At 43.2% G+C, this 17,430-nt stretch overlaps 1 protein-coding gene across 4 annotated transcripts in view; it reads left to right on the forward strand.

Annotated features, from left to right (window-relative positions):
• Positions 1–371: 371 nt before the first annotated feature.
• LRP11 (LDL receptor related protein 11) overlaps positions 372–17,430 on the forward strand; it is a 53,519-nt gene continuing 36,460 nt past the window's right edge. For all 4 annotated transcript variants that reach the window (XM_019425006.2, XM_053904387.1, XM_019425007.2 and 1 more), the window contains exons 1-2: positions 372–1,103; positions 7,677–7,834. In XM_019425006.2, the coding sequence (XP_019280551.2) occupies positions 491–1,103; positions 7,677–7,834 (771 nt within the window). In that variant the 5' untranslated portion in view covers positions 372–490. The remainder of the gene's footprint in view (positions 1,104–7,676; positions 7,835–17,430) is intronic.

A 17,430-nucleotide genomic window follows, 5' to 3' on the forward strand; every position in this document is an offset into this window, starting at 1 on the left:
TACAGGTCTCTTTCCCGCTCCCTCCCAGCTTGGGTGGAGCCTGCGGAAGGGTGTGGTGGGAGGGGTCAGTGCGAGCAAGGGGCGGGGCGGGACCTCGGCGCCGGGGGTGGGGGGCGGGGCTTGACGCGCCTCCGCCCCCGCCGCGGCCACTGTTCACAGCCCGGGTGCTGATCCGGTCCGAGGCCGCCTAGCCGCCTCAGAGTGCGCCCAGGGTCCCGGTCCCGAGGCGCGGGCCCTCCCGGAAGCCTCCAGAAAGGACAAGGAGCGGCGCCCGGCCCGGCCGGCTATGCCTCTCGTTGCTGCGGTTCCCGCCGACGACCGCGCGCCCGCGGCCTCAGGGGCGCAGCCCGGCCCCGGGGAGGCCGCGCTGTGAGGCGCCAGGGCCTAGCGGCCGCCGCGGTCGCGCGGGAGGGGCACGGGGCCCGCGCTCGCCCGCCTTCCTCGCGCTCTGCGGCCCCGCCTCGGCTCGCGGCCTCAGCCGCCGGCCGCCATGGCCTTCGCCGCCGGGGAGAGCGCGGGCTCGGGGCGCAGGCGGCCGCCGCGGCACCGGGCGCTGCGCGGGCTGCTGCTGCTCTGCCTGTGGCTGCCGAGCGGCGGCGCGGCCGGGCCGCCCTCCGCGCCGCTGTCCGAACTGCACGCGCAGCTGTCGGGAGTGGAGCAACTGCTGGAGGAGTTCCGTCGGCAGCTGCAGCAGGAGCGGCCGCAGGAGGAGCTGGAGCTGGAGCTGCGCGCGGGCGGCGGTCCCCAGGAGGGCTGCCCGGGCCCGGGCGGCGGCGGCGGCTACAGCGCCATGCCGGACGCCATCATCCGCACCAAGGACTCCCTCGCGGCCGGCGCCAGCTTCCTGACCGCGCCGGCGGCCGTGCGGGACTGGCGGCAGTGCGTGGCGGCCTGCTGCTCGGAGCCGCGCTGCTCCGTGGCCGTGGTGGAGCTGCCCCGGCGGCCCGCGTCCCCCGCCGCCGCGCTCGGCTGCTACCTCTTCAACTGCACCGCCCGCGGCCGCAGCGTTTGCAAGTTCGCGCTGCACCGCGGCTACAGCAGCTACAGCCTGAGCCGCGCCCTGCAGGGCGCGCAGGAAGACCCGGACGCCTCGCCTCCCATGGGTGAGCACTCCGCGGGAGGAGGCTGGGTCAGACCTCTTGGGTGCGGCCGCCCTCGCACCTGTTGGGTGGCTGCGTCCGGGAGACCCGCTTAGGCAGTACAGCCAAGTGAGAAATGGAACAGCTTCGTTCCAAGTTATTTTAGTTCGCGGGCCTCCAGAGGAGTGGCTGTGATTTGTCTTATGGATGGTTTCTGAGAAACCTTAGTAGATTGGGCAGAAGAGGGCACCGTGGGCTGCTTCTGGAATTTTTCTAGGCTCGGGGAGGGAGGCTGACCTGAGAGGATTCACAGAAATTCGATTTAAAGGAGGAGAAAAGCTCGAAGGGGGAAAAAAAAAAAGTTTATTTTAGGCCCAGAGGTTTTTTGTAAGTCATCGTTTGTGTCAAGTAATTACAAGAGCAAAATTTAATTAGATGCCGGCTTGCTCATAGCACACCCGTTTCTTAGCTTGGTTCTCACGACTCATGATTCCGTGTGTAGTGATTTTCATCAGACAAAAATGGGAAGGGGAAACTTGGTGTCAGGTATTTTTGAAGCGGATCCAACTGATTCTCATGAACTACAGATCCCTTTTGTAAAGAGGGAAAGGAAGGGATTTGATTTTAGTTGAGGATAAGAAAGTTTAAGGCATGTCCCTTTTTAAAAAGAGCTAATAATGATGCTTTTCATTCTATAGTTTTACTTCCTGCCCATGTTCTGAATGAGAGTCAAGGCATATACAGAAGGCACAAGAAAAATTGTAGCCGTTGGAGATTAAGGCCGTTGAGGGAATAAAACCTTGATTGGGCCCACGTGTGGTTCACTGTGTGTTTGATTCCACTCTGTTGCTCTTTGATTTATAATAACATAAGAATGATATCATAGCAAGATTGGGCGGGGGGCGGGGTAGCCTCAGCTGCTTTGGAAACCTGGAGTCTCCCAAGACCTGAAGGTCCAAAGACAAGGGTCTGGGAAACCATATCCACAATGGCCCACCTCCCTACCCACCTGCACCTCAGAGAAAGCTCAGAACCCGTGTTGGGGTAGCAGACATCAAAGGTCACCCTGTGACTGCTCAGCCTTGAGGCAGACATTGGGAAGAACACCAAAGTGTTCTCCCTGAAGTGGAGGCAGGAAGCACTTTCACTTGGACCCCCACCACCATCACTGAGCCTGCCCCATGGTGTTATACATCCTTCCTCTTGACTCAAACACAGACCAAAAAATCCCAGCAGCAAAGAAACAAAATGCCTTTCCCTTGTTCTCAATGCACATCTGGAAAAAAACCAACATCGCCACAGGAAGCTTTCTTATAAGCCGGGGGATAACAGAAGGAAAACAAGGAATATGCTCGTGGAAATTAAAAAAAAAAAAAAAAAAAAGTTAGGTTTACTAAGTAGAAGTTTCTGAATTTGGGAATTCAATTATATAGATGGTCAGGGGTGAATACAGGTGACTGCAGGGTTTGGTCCTCATTCTGGAAAACACTGTCATGCTCACACTTCATATCCCCAGCAACATGGAAACTAGAAGGGTGTGCGTGGCTCAGGCCCCAAGGCACCCTCATTCTCTGCAGCTAGGGCAAAGGTTACCTGCCCACATGCCCTGTGTTTGCCCTGCCCGGATGCTTAACCGTTTGAAGTTCTTTATGCTTCCGAAACTTCTAAGTTTTTCCTTCTTGAATTGTCTCTTTTTTTCGGACTTTTTTAAAAAGTTTATTTTGAGAGAGAGCACGCGTGAGTGTGGGAGGGGCAGAGACAAAGGGAGAGAGAGAATCCCAAGCAGGCTCCGTACTGTCAGCTCAGAGCCCGATGTGGGGCTTGATCTTACCACCTGTGAGATTATGACCTGGGCCGAAATCAAGAGTCAGCTGCTTAACCGACTGAACCGCCCAGGCATCCCTTTTTCTGACTTTTGTGAGCATACAGAGTTGGGAGCCAAAGGAGCATGAAAATGGTTTAGAAAAGCTCTTACAGAGAATTTGTTGGGAGGCCATGTGAGGTGAGTCAAAACGTCATGAAATGGTGAGGGGGTGGTTGGGATGGGACGGCACAAATTTATAGCAGAATCCATCAGCTGTGTTTGTTGCTGATTGAGTTTGGTATTAGGCATTATTATAAGTCCTTAGACACAGGAACTCATTCTCCTCACAACAGCCAAAGATCTGGGTTCTGTTATAATCTCTAGTGTACTGGAAGGCTTGGGGAGAGAAAGTAACTCGCCCAAAGTCTCGATGCTTGTAAATGTGGAGCTGCGTCATGCAAGTGTCACGCAGGAAATATGTGGCAGAGACAATTAAGATAGTCATTCATTCTTCTGGAATAGTTTTTGTAGGAAAGTGATCCATGCTAAAGAAAAAGGAGCAAAAATATTTATTGTGGCATTATTTATAATGGTGAAAAAAATTGATAACAAAGTAGACGTCTAATACGAGAGGTTAAAAACCAAAATGGATGGGGCACGTAGATGCCTCAGTCAGTTAAGCATCTGACTTCAGCTCAGGTCATGATGTCACTGTTTCGGAGTTTGAGCCCTGCATCGGGCTCTGTGCTGACAGCTCAGAGCCTGGAGCCTGCTTTGGATTCTGCGTCTCCCTCTCTTTTTCTGCCCCTCCCCCACTCATGCTCTGTCTCTCTCTCTTTTCCTCTCTCTCTCTGTCTCTCAAAAATAAATAAACATTAAAAATATTTTTAAAAAATCAAAATGGCAACTGTGAAGTTTATATAGTAACATGGGCAATAATAGGATATATGAATAAATATTAATAAATAGAACCTATTAATAAGTTAGGTTAATTCAGGATGTAAATTTACATTTCCTGTAACTGGAATACACTTTGGGTACCCCCACAGTATACTTAGAAAGATCTGGGCAGACATCAGAACTGACAGATTTATCATTTGTATCATCTTAGGCAACTTAGCCTCTAAATCATTTCTTGAGTCTGATGCAGCTGATAATACCTACCTCAGAGACTCATGAGAGTTGAGTGACATTATGGCTTACGAGCACTTAGCACTTATGCCACCCAATAAATGGCACCTCTTATTATCATCAGCTCGTATAGAGAAAGACTATAACAGTACACACTAAAAATGATGATAATCAGATTGGGGTTATGAATAATTCTTTCCTGAAGTGTTACAATTAAGAACACACAATGAAAAAAGAAACCACAAAAACCAATCAACCAGCCTCATGGATTTTGACACATAGTATCTAAGCCTCTTCCCTTAGTCTGGTGTGACTTCTGTATCCTGACTTCAAGAGTCGTTTCTAATTCCTCAACCTCCGCTATATCATTTGTGCCCACACAGTACAGATCCAGATTCCAGAACCTCCTCCTTGTCCTTAAGGCTCTGTTTACAGCAGTGTGTTGTAAATCAGATTAGTTAACTGAACAGTAATATTATTCTTACCTGTATAAAATGCCACCTCGATAGGCTTCATCAAAATTGGTATGAGTCTTATTTCGCCTCCGTAGATCTTACCAAGTGTGTCTGGTTTTCGAAAGAAATCAATGCTTCCAGAGTACTTAGCATTGCTTCACTATATTTTGATGATGAAAATGCAGATTTACCTTTGTCATGTTCTTTATCAGCAAGTCAAATATTTTTAAAAATTTTTTAATGTTGTTATTTATTTTTGAGAGAGAGAGAGAGCGCGAGAGTTGGGCAGTGGCAGAGGGAGAGAGGGAGACACAAAATCTGAAGCAGGCTCCAGGCTCTGAGCTGTCAGAACAGAGCCTGATGCAGGGCTTGAACTCGTGAACCACGAGATCATGACCTGAGCTGAAGTCAGATGCTTAACCAACTGAGCCACCCAAGCGACCCATCAAGTCAAATAGTTTTTAAATGATAGCACACTCCTTTCCTCTTCTTGTTGTCACTTGTTTATTTTTAAGGCCTGTTTCTGGGTAGATAAGCTCTGGCTTATTTTGAAATGCATTATGCAGTGTAACTTTCCTGGACTTGAACTGATGAAGAAATGCATCTCTCTTATTTCAGTTACAATAGTGATCAATGTAGAGGATATGAGGATTTCATTGTGCTTATAAATGGTATCTTAAAGCTTACCTAAAGAAAAGTGAACAACTAAAACAATGATTTTTTTTTTTCTTCCAGGAGGGGTAGAATTAATTAGTTTTGTAATATGTGGGGTATTTCAGGACTTACCTGATTTTTCCATCTTAAGTCTTTGTGGTTACATCTTTGAGGGCATAAAAATATATTAAAGCATTCATTGTTTATATCCTATAGGTTTAGTGTACTTGTAAACAATACTTTAAAAATAAATTTTCATGCAAATAGCTGCTAATTATAAGGTATTACTGCAAATTATAAGATGCTTTCCAGATTTATAAAGTGATAAACTACTGTGTGGAAAGCAATGGAAACTTCCAGAACCAAAAGAAATATCTGTGTAACACTGTGTAAAATGGCCTATTAGTAATGAAATTGTCACCTCTCTCCTTATCTGGGAGAAGCAGAATAAAGACATAAGACACTGGGTCTTTGCTCAGAGGTGGAAGAAGGCAGAACAAATTTCTTCTTAGGCAAAGGTTGATTGTGTGGCTTATTTAAATCTAAGTTATTAGTCCTCATTCTTTTAAATGACTATAAAAATGGGACTCTTCTCAATAGACAAATGTAACCATTAGCAATAGCAAATGTGCTTATGCCCTGTAAACATGCTCATAAAAAAAAGTCATCTCTTTTTGAGATGACCAGCAGCGTTCTTACTCAGAACAGCCACAGCTCTGAGAGCTGCCCACTCCTTACAGAAATTCTGTTTCTGGGTATTGGGAGGATCAGTAGAGTAGAAGATAGGACTGGACGAGCAGGTCTCTGAACATCTGAAAAGTCATGGTAACTTGTTGAAGGGTTTTTCTTAAACATGGAAATGACCCAATCAGATTAGAATTTCAGAAAAGTCATTTTAGCTGCAGTGTGTCAAGAGTGACTACCTGTTTTTAACTACTGAGAAACCAGTAGGATTGCTGCTAGCCCCAGACCTCAGGCCCTGCGACATCTGAATTGGCTCTTAGACATTTGCTTAGGAAGCAACTGGGCTTTGGAGGAAGAGAGCAGTGCCTCAGCAACATCATTCAGCAGAAGTTAAGGAGGAACAAATCCAGGCCAGCATTTGGACAGAGCTTTGGCACTGGAGTAGGGAGGAAGTAGCAGATACCAAAAAGGATATATTATAAGAACCTATAGACTTTTTACCAGTAGTGTTACTAAGTTTCTTTAAAATATATCAGGGTGAATGAGTGGCTCAGTTGGTTAAGCGTCCTCCCTTTGATTTTGGCTCAGGTCATGATCTCACGGTCGTGGTGTCCACCTACATTGGCTCTGCACTGGGTGTGGGGTCTGCTTAGGATTCTCTCTCCCTCTTCCCCTCTCCCCCACTCACACAGGCATGCTCTCTCCCTCTCTCTCTCTCTCTCTCTCTCTCTCTCTCAAAAAAAAAAAAAAAAAGAATATATATATATATATATATATTTATATATGTACATTTGAGTAAGTTTACTAATAAGCTTACATCAATAAAATATTCATAACTCTGCACCTAGAAATGTTTTCTGTATGCAGCTTCTCCTATCAGTCACAACTGAAGCAGCTACCAGTTATAGATTAGTAGTTAGTGAATGTAGTTAGCCTTAAATTATTTAGTACTATTCCAGATCAAAGGTAAGCATATTTGTTTTGCTATTATACAGAAACTTAGTGTGCCAGCTTCTGTTATAAAAATTAGTTGTTAGAAACTGAATGTTTTCTATTTTCCTAGATGAAAAATTGTTTTCCAGAGAATTGCTATGTTAAGCTTTATTTTGTGTGAATCTAAGAACTTGCCTTAACTTTCCAAATTTAATATTAGCTTTAAAAAAATTTTTAATGTTTATTTTTGAGAGAGAGAGAGAACAAGCAGGGGAGGAGCAGAGAGAGAGGGAGACAGAATCTGAAGCAGACTCCAGGTTCTAAGCTGTCAGCAGAGAGCCTGACGCGGGGCTCAAACCCACAAACCATGAGATTATGACCTGAGCCAAATTCGGACACTTAATTGAGCCACCCAGGCGCCCCAATTTATTTCCTATATATAGAATACTTTATACCTATTTTAAAAACTTGAGGATGTGGAAAAAAATCTATATCAGAGGTGGATGTTTTTCAGATGTGTTTCAAAAATCCTTTTTTTTAAAAAAATTCATTTAATTGAACATTGAACTTAAATTATTTATGATTTAAATGAAACTTTGACTCTAGAGAGTAAAACTGCTATTCGAGATAGGATGGCCTACTACTTTGTCTTGTACCCACAATTTTGTCCTAGCGATTGCTAATAACTGATTCTCCACACCTTCTCTTCAGCGTGTATTAGAGCTAAATTCCATATTCTTAATAAATTGCTATTTTATTATTTATTATATAAAGAGAATACATGAAAATCAATAAGAAAATAGCTTTCAGTTGCTATACATTCTCATACTAGTTGCTTGCTAGACTACATCTATTCTAGCAAACAAGATACTGCTTTAAACAAATTGTAAAAAAATAGGCAGTCATCTCCTGTGAATTATTTATTTTCTTTCACAGAAAAGGATGAGCCTCCACTCAGCAAGGCTGGACAGGATGTGGTTTTGCACCTGCCTACAGATGGAGTGGTTTTGGACGGCCGTGAGAGCACAGACGACCATGCCATAGTCCAGTATGAGTGGACAATGTTGTTGGGTGACCCATCCGTGGACATGAAGGTAATTCATGATGTCATTGTAATGACACCAAATATTTCCATGAGGTGATCTCTCATAATGTTCTTCCACTCCCGTTTCCAAATTACTTGTAAGCTAGCAGAAGAGCTATAAAATGGAGAAAGCATAAAAGAGGTTGTTGAGGGGCACCTGGGTAACTCAGTCGGTTGAGCATCTGACTTCGGCTCAGGTCATGATCTCACAGTTTGTGGGTTCGAGCCTCATGTCGGGCTTTGTGCTGACAGCTCAGAGCCTGGAGCCTGTTTTGGATTCTGTGTCTCCCTCTCTCTCTGCTCCTCCCAGGCTTATGCTCTGTCTCTCTCTCTCTCTCAAAAATAAATAAAAACGTTTTTAAAAATTTTTTTTAAAAAGTGATTGTTGAAAAAGTTGGTTTATTAATATGAACTTACCTTCTACTGAGTAAACAGTGATCCTGATCATTTGTTTTGAAACTTATTCTTTTTCTTCTTCCTTCCTTTCTTTCTTTCTTTCTTTCTTTCTTTCTTTCTTTCTTTCTTTCTTTCTTTCTCCCTTTTTGAGAGTGAGAGGTTGGGCGTGAGCAGAGGAGAGGGGCAGAGAGAGAGAGAGAGAGAGAGAGAGAGGGAATCTTAAGCAGGGTCCATGCTTAGTGTGGAGCCTGACACAGTGCTCGATCCCATGACCCTGGGATTACGACCTGAGCTGAAATCAAGAGTCAGATGCTCAACTGAATGAGCCACCCCGGCTCCCCGAAGCTTTCTCTTTTTTTGCTAATTTTTGGCAAAACATTTGAAGGGAAAGGACTCATGCTTTGTTTTAATGACTCAGGTTACTTTTTCCTTTTTTTATTTTTATTTCTTTACATTTTTAACATTTTTTTTTTTTACACTTTTTATTTCTTCTTTCCTTAGTTCAAGGTTCAGGCAGAAAATTTAAAAACATGAAACAATATAAAGAGGAAAATAACAATAGAATACATGAATTCTTCACGTGATCCAGAAAGCAACTATCTCACCTAGCAACGAGGCCTGCTTGAGATAACTGAGTTTGTAAGTGAGGTGAAGAGCGACCTCAGACATTCGGGTTTGGGCACACGCAGCACTGGTTTTCCCCCAGACTTATTGGGCTGAGCAGGAATTGCTACAGATGGGAGTGAGTCACTGGCTCAGTGATGGTCTAAACACAAGAGTCTTTCTGTCGTGTTGTGTTTTGTTTTGTTTTGCCTTGTTTGAGCTGTAGATAACATTAGTCTCAGAAGAACAACATAACGACTGGATATTGTGAAATGATCACAACAATAATTCTAGTTAACATCGCATGGTAACACATTTGTTTTTTGTGATCAGGTCACGATCTCACAGTTCGTGGGTATGAGCCCCATATCAGGCTCTGTGCCAACAGCTCAGAGCCTGGAGCCTGCTTTGGATTCTGTGTCTCCCTCTCTATGCCCCTCCCCCACTCGTGTTCTGTCTCTCTGTCTCTCTCAAAAATAAGTAAACATTTTAAAAAAATGTACTCTCAGCGACTTTCCTTTTTTTAAAAGAATTTTTTTAAATTTATTTATTTATTTTGATAGAGTCTGAGACAGAGTTAGTGGCAGAGGGGTAGAGAGAGAGGGGGGGAGAGAATCCCAAGCAGGCTCTGCACTGTAGCACAGAGCCTGAGGTGAGGTTTCAACTCATGAAACTGTGAGATCATAACTGAGTCGAAATCAAGAGTTGGATGCTTAACTGACTGAGCCAGCCAGGCGCCCCTACTCTCAGCGACTTTCAAATATACAGTACCGTATTATTAACTATAGCCACCATGTTTTAATTACCTCCCATGACTTATTCATTTTACCACTTTACTCATTTTGCCCAACCTTCACACCTTGCCTCTTGCAACTACCCATCTGTTCTCTGTATATATAAACTCAGTTTTTTCTTTTAATTTTTCTTTAAGTTTATTCATTTATTTTGAGCAGGAGAGAGCAAGAGCACAAGTAGGGGAGGGGCAGAGAGAATGAGAAACAGAATCCCAGGCAGGTTCTGTGCTGTCAGTGCACAGCCCCATGCGGGGCTCGAACTCAGGAACTGCAAGATCATGACCTGAGCCAAGATCAAGAGTAGGATGTTTAACTGACTGCGCCACCAATGTGCCCCAAACTCATTTTTTTTATGTTTATTTTATTTATTTATATATACATATTTTTTTTGAGAGAGAGAGAATGCGAGGGAGAGGCAGAGAGAGAGGGAGACAGAGGATCTGAAGCAGGCTCAGCTCTGACAGCAGTGAGCTGGGTGTGGGGCTCGAACTCACTAACCACAAGATCGTGCATGACCTGATCCGAATTTGGATGCTGAACTGCCTAAGCTACCCAGGTGTCCTGGTGTTCAGTTTTTTGTTTAGATTCTACGTATAAGTGAAGTCATAAGGTATTTGTCTTTCTCTGACTTATTTCACTCAGAATAATAACTTCCAGGTCTATCCATGTTGTCACAAATGGCAAAATTCTTTTTTATGGCAGAATATTTGTATACCACTGTTTTTTTATCCATTCATCCATCAATGGACGTTTAAGTTATTTCTTTATCTTCGCTATTATAAATAATGCTGCAGTGAACACGGGGGTGCATATGTCTTTTCAAGTTAGTGTTCTTGCTTCCTTCAAATTAATACCCAGAAATGGAATTGCTGGGTCCATAAAAGCCATCCTGAGTTGTGAGACTAGTCACTTTTTATTAACTCTTTCAAGACCCTTCCTAGATAGCAATATTTCCTGGCTTATTCAAATAAACTTTGTCCAAACCACTTTAGTTAGAGGAGGCACAAAAAGTCAATACTGGTTTGCTAGAGCTGCCGTAACAAAATACCACAGCCTGGGTGGCTTAACCAACAGAAATTTCTCCCAGGCCTGGAGGCTAGAAGTCCGAGATCAAAGTGTCAGCAGGGCTGGCTTCTTCGAAGGCCTCTCTCCTTGACCTGCAGTTAGCTGTCAACTGCTTCCTCTTTCTTCCAGGGTCTTCCCTCTGTGGGGAAGCACTGATTTTATTCTGTTGGAACAAAACCAAAAACGATAATCAGCTAGTCCTTCAAGACTGATTTAAGTCCATTATTTAGTCAACAATTATATAGTCTTAGACTTGCCCGGACCCTTGGCCAGCATCTTACCCAGCTTCCCACCCATAGAGGAGCCCCCTCCATCACATCCCTTCCAGTGGTCATCCACTCTCTGCCTGATTTTTCCCGAGGTGAAAGCTTACTAGTTCACATCATGTCCTGTGACATCTTCCATCAGCTCTAGTTATTAGGGAAGTGGGATGTGCCTCCTCTTACATCTGTGCCCCAGTGCTGGATCTTCTCTTTGGAAAAGCACTGAACGCATCTTCTTTTTATTCTGTGTATCAGCCACTTAAAATTTTGAAAAAAATGAACGTCGACCACTTGGAATGCTCTTCTCAGAATTCAACACTCTCAGTCTTTCAGACTGTTCCTCATAAGTTGATTTTTCAGATTTCACGTTTACCATTCAGCGTCTTCTGGATTTTCTCAAGACTGTTCCATGCCCTTCTTAAAATCTGACACCCCTGTGAATTCCATATGTAAACTGTGGTTCTTCCTGACACAGACTATCACCTCCTGTGATTCAGGCATTGTCTCTACTTGTATTAATGAAGCTTAATTTATATAAGCTATTTTAGTGGCTGCTTCACACAATAGATTCATGTTGAGTTTTCCATTAGCAGGATTACCTAAAACCTGCTTCATCTTTCCTTATGAACTGCTGTCCTGATAGCCTCCCCATCCCATGTTTGTGTAATTGATTTACTGAACCTGAGTACAGGACCTTGTGTTTATCCTTTTACATCTGAGCCTTTTGGTTTTCATCTACAACAGAAATAATTTTGAACTTTAAGTGTCATCCAGCATATTTATTATCCTCCAATGCATCGTGTCAGCTGCAAAATTAATATCTTTATTGCTTTGATCAGAAAAGGTACATGGACAAGCCATTGATTATACCACTAGAGAGCTCCCTTGAGATGGACCCTGACTGTTAATTGGCACTTCTGGGACATATCTGTTCCAGCAGCTATAAATCTTCCTCCATTATCATCTAGCTTTGTGTATTTGCTATTAAAAGCTTTATTCTGTAAGCAATGAATTGCATAGATGAGTGCTGAATAAAAATACTGCTGATGATTCAGTATTAATTTCCTGAAGATATTTATGAAGAAGTAACAAAATTAGGCATTCCTTATGGGCTTTTAGGGCTGACTGCTCTGCCATCAAGAGGAAAATGTGGACCAATTCCCCAGCCAAGTGTATAATGTATTGGCAGATGGATCTAAAGTTATAAAACCATAACCCAAGTGACAAAGTTTACAAGAAAAGAGCTATTTGCTACCAAACTGACTATCTTATAATGGTGTACATTGATGAATGCTCTCAAAAGTAAATTCTTACCCTACTATGACTTCATCATAATAAAGGCGCCATTAATTGAGCCCCCCACTCAGCGCCAGGCAGTGTAGACCTATCTGTAATCCTCAGAATAACCTCACAAGAAGGCACATCCCCACCTTGTGGGCGAAAATTGTAATAAAATATGGTGAAAGACTGAAATGGCAAGAGATGACTTAGCACCTTTCAGTGGAGTGATGGGGGCTGCGGAGCAGATCCTTCAGGGTCCCCATTGGTACATTGTAGAAAACAGAGGGTGGGGCTCTCAGGTCATGACCTCACGGTTTGTGAGATTGACCCGCTGACAGTGCAGACCCTCCCTGGGATTCTGTCTCTCTCTCTCTCTCTCTCTCTCTCTCCCTCTCCCTCTCCCTCCCTCCCTCCCTCCCATCCTTCCAACCTCTCAAACATTAAAGAAAGAAAAGAAGTGGGAATGCAAATTATTCTTGTCCATTGAAATGCAAATAAATTTTTTCATATAGAGATAAAATTGATTTCTGCCCTGTGGAAAAGTGGATTTCAAGCATGACATTTTAACACCCGAAGGTATTAATCTGTTACTACATGCATTTTGGTGACTAATAGTTACTAACAGCAAACTTGTTTCAGCTTTGCATCTCCTGGCAACTTCACTTAAGCATTCATGACTCCTTGTATCTTCCTATTCTTCAGATTCGCCTTTGAATCTGTGGGATGCTTTATTGGTTTTCTCTTTAATTAGAGAGAGCTAAATAAAATCTTTGATGCAGGTTCATATTAGATTTGTGCGAGATCTTAACACATATTCATACCCGAGAATAAGATACACAGGTATTTTCAAGCCATTGTGGAATTATACTTTGCTTACAATTCACCCAAGTGAGAGGTTTTTATTTTTTTTTTTAATTTTTTTTAACGTTTATTTATTTTTGAGACAGAGAGAGAGCATGAATGGGGGGAGGGGCAGAGAGAGAGGGAGACAGAATCGGAAGCAGGCTCCAGGCTCTGAGCCATCAGCCCAGAGCCCGAAGTGGGGCTCGAACTCATGGACCGAGAGATCGTGACCCGGGCTGAAGTCGGACGCTTAACCGACTGAGCCACCCAGGCGCCCCATTGTGAGAGGTTTTTAAAAACCTCTGATTTCAGAGTGATTCATTTCCTTCCAAAATTAAATATGTGCATAAGAACAAGAACAATGAAGATTTGTGTGAGAGTCATAGGTTAAACATTTTGAGAATTTTCCTTTAACGGTAATTAACATCCTTCAGGGGCCATCCCACGGATCCCTTTCACTTGGGCAGCCTGATTTCACACCCCACAATTTCTTTTCTTAAGTTTATTTTATCTGTTAGTCTCTACACAGGTGTGGGGCCCAAACTCACGACCCCGAGATCAAGAGTCAGTGCTCTTCCGACTGAGCCAGCCGGGCACCCCTACACCCCAAAACTTCTGACAGAAAAATTGGGGCTCTCAAGTCAAATTCTTTTTTCTGAGAATGGGATCCAGCCGACTGGAATGTTAATGCAATCCTCCTTCAAGCTGCAAAATGGGGCCCACTTGGAAGGTTGTGAGAATGGGGGCAGAGCAATTATGGGCTAGCATAGTAGAACAATTAAGCTAAAACCCAACGTGGGATACACTTGTTCTTATGCCCCTTGACCATTCTCACCCCTCTAGGGCCCTCACTGGCCAGGCTTTCCACTGGGTGCCTCTTCTGGACTCCTCCTCTCTCCTTCCGTCTTCCCTGTTCTCCATCTGCACAGGCTCCTTAACTCCTTCTCTCATTAGAGAGAAGCTTTGAGTAAAGGCCTGGGGGGGGGGGGGTCGGGTAGAAGAGTCAGCCCTCCCTTTGTCTTGGAATACCTTAAGACTAGGTTGTAGGACTATCTTTTCACGTCCAAAAGACTCATTCAGATATTCACAAAACAACAAAAACCAACTAGGTCCTTATTGTAAGAGAGGAATTATTTCTGCCAACTTAATAATAAAAAAACTTAGTCTAAGTATTTTTAGTACTTAGCGTGTGTATTCAGTGCTATACTAAGCAGTTTACTTTGACTAAACATATGGGAAAGCTTATGTTCCTGGCTTGGTTTCTTCATTTATGAAAAAAGAATAGGAAAGATGATTGGTCAGAACGAAGAGTCTACCCGCTGGACTTTAAAGTTACATGTTTTGGGGGCACCTGGGTGGCTCAGTTGGTTGAGCGTCCGACTTCGGCTCAGGTCATGATCTCGCAGTCTGTGAGTTCGAGCCCCATGTTGGGCTCTGTGCTGAGGGCTCAGAGCCTGGAGCCTGCTTCGGATTCTGTGTCTCCCTCTCTCTGACCCTCCCCCGTTCATGCTCTCTCTCTCTCTCTCTCTCTCTCTCTGTGAAAAATAAATAAACTTAAAAAAAAATTTTTTTAAGTTACATGTTTTGGGGTGCCTGGGTGGCTCAGTCGGTTGAGTGTCCAACTTCGGCTCAGGTCATGATCTCGCGGTCCGTGGGTTCGAGCCTCGCGTCGGGCTTTGTGCTGACAGCTCAGAGCCTGGAGCCTGTTTCTGATTCTGTGTCTTCCTCTCTCTCTGACCCTTCACCATTCATGCTCTCTCTCTGTCTCAAAAATAAATAAACGTTAAAAAAAAAAATTAAAAAAAATAAAATAAAGTTACATGTTTTCTGCCCTTGAACAGGATATTCTATATCTGCTTAACTGAATATTAATCTATAATACAAAATGCAAATACAAAAGGACGCATTTTCTTAAATGCAAAAGGACACATTTTTTTAGGCAGCCCATTAGATGACCCTGAGTTCACGATTATTCAATGTAATACATTTTTTTTCAACATAAGACATTTAAATCTGAAGTCAAAAGTAAAATATGACATTTAGGAACAGGATACAGAGTACAAGGATGTTCAAATGATTTTAGAATAACTAAATGATCTTAGAATATCACATGTAACGGAAGTTTGTAAAGAATGGATATGGTTTGGGGACTTCTGGGTGGCTCAGTCAGTTGAGCATCCAACTCTTGATTTCTGCTCAAGTCATGATCTCACAGTTTGTGGGATTGAGCCCCATGTCAGGCTCTGTGCTGACAGCACAGTGCCTGCTTGGGGTCCTCTCTCTCCCTCTCTTTGTGTCCCTCCCCTGCTTGCACACATACTCTCTCAAAATAAATGAATAAACTTAAAAAAAAAAAAAGAATGGATATCGCTTACATCAATAACTTCATTATGAAATTAAAACCATTTGCACACTGGCTTGCCTGCTGCACATAATTAATTTTTGAAAATAGATTATCATCTAAATTGGGACCTATTGAGGGGAGGGGGAAAGGAGGTGGTATTCCCAAATCTTTATTTTTATTTATTTATTTATTTATTTATTTATTTATTTATTTATTTTTGAGAGAGCAGAAGTGGGGGAGGAGTGAAGAGAGGGGAACAGAGGATCTGAAGCGGGCTCTGTGCTGACAGCAGCAGGCCTGACATGGGGCTTGAACTCACGAACCATGATATCATGACCTGAGCTGAAGTCGGATGCTCAAGGGAGGTGGTATTCCTAATTACACCAGGACCACAGAGGAAAATTGAAACATAGGTCCTTCTTGATAAAATCCAAGTTTCTTGAGACGGGATGGTCTATGTGGGATCTCCCAATTAGACTCATTTTTAAACCACCCCCAAGAGATAAAAATGGTATTTTATAACTTAACCTTAGAGTAAAGGTTTCCAAGAAAATGAATATAAATAGAAACAAGACTTGACTTTTTGGTCATAGGGCAAGAGAGCACAAAATAATTGTTGAATTTCAAATTGCATTCTGTCTCCTTGTATAGGAACCGTTTTGTCTCTTACTCCTCCTCAGTCAGATTTCCTGGGATATGATTTGGGTCAGTACTGAAAATGCTCACAAAAGGAATGAATCATTACGTGTTAAGGAGATGACTTAAAAGCCTATTGAAAGATTTTATAAAAATTTAGCAAGGATTTTCAAGACAGCCTGCAGTTGTCAAACCAATACCCAAGTTTCCAGAGGACCTACTGTGGTCTTAAAGATTAAACACTAACTGTGTCCATCGTCTTCTGTTTTCTACACGTCTTCCTTGATGTGTAGAAAGAAATACATAAAATCTGTAATATCACAACAGAATTTATAACACTGAGGAGGGATTTCTTTAGAATTATTCTCAGTGAGGGAAGGAACAATGAGCTGAAGAGGGGTTTTACTGCCCACAGATGCTTCCAGAAGGCCCTGTCTCCCTTCTCATTCCTTGCTCCCTCCCTCCTTCCTTTATTCCTTGGTATTTTTTCCCTTTCTCTCTTAAAGCTTAGAACTGTGACAATACTTACTAGGATTCTAACAATACTTGCTAATTAATTGCTTCTGTCTCTCTCTCTCTTGTTAAGTAATTGACTGCTCAGCTAATCTTTCCAAAAGTGCTCTTACAGCCCCCAGATCTGTATCATCCTTCTTAGCGTGACCAGCAGAACATTGCTCAGCACTCTGGTCTCATACAGATACTGCAAAGAGCTGTTATGTGTCGTCTGACAATTTCTTTGCCCCCCATCAAGGGAGATCCTAGGCACACATAACTATTATTATTTCTTGGCTATTGGAGAATTTCTAGTCTTCAGAAAAACAAAATGTAAATCACTTCAATAAAAGTTATCCCAGACATTCTAGGCCTCTGGTGGGAGTGGGCAGAGTGATGGAGAGGAAGCTGTTTCTACATTTAAAAAAGAAAAAGAGAAAAATGGTCATTGGGTACCTGAGAAAACTTCGTATCAACTTCATCTATTTCCTTCCTCCTTCAAGTGAGCCAATTTGTCATGAATGAAAGACATCAAACAAGTAAAACTTCTGACAGAGCATCTGCTTGACTATGGTTTTTGAATCCTAGCTCTACTACTTCTTGTGTGGGAGACCTTGGCGGATGATTTAAACCACTTGCAAGATGAAAAGAACAGGAGTCCTTTCAAGGCATTATTATTGTGGTCAAATAAGGTTGTGCAAGTAAGGCCCCCGGAGCAGTGAGCAGCACATAGCAAACATTCAAGCACGATGATACTATTCAATGTATCATGAGATTATTTTTCCTTCCATGGTATTCACACCGCTCCTGATAGTCTTGTCTTACACCCAGCAAGACTGTGTTGCTGCCTGGGTGCTGTTCTTTTAGAGATTCTCCCAAGGAAGCCCAA

This window comes from Panthera pardus, unplaced genomic scaffold (assembly GCF_024362965.1).
Source record: "Panthera pardus isolate Hobbes unplaced genomic scaffold, ASM2436296v1 HiC_scaffold_17, whole genome shotgun sequence".
In the NCBI taxonomy this organism is placed as follows: domain Eukaryota; kingdom Metazoa; phylum Chordata; class Mammalia; order Carnivora; family Felidae; genus Panthera; species Panthera pardus.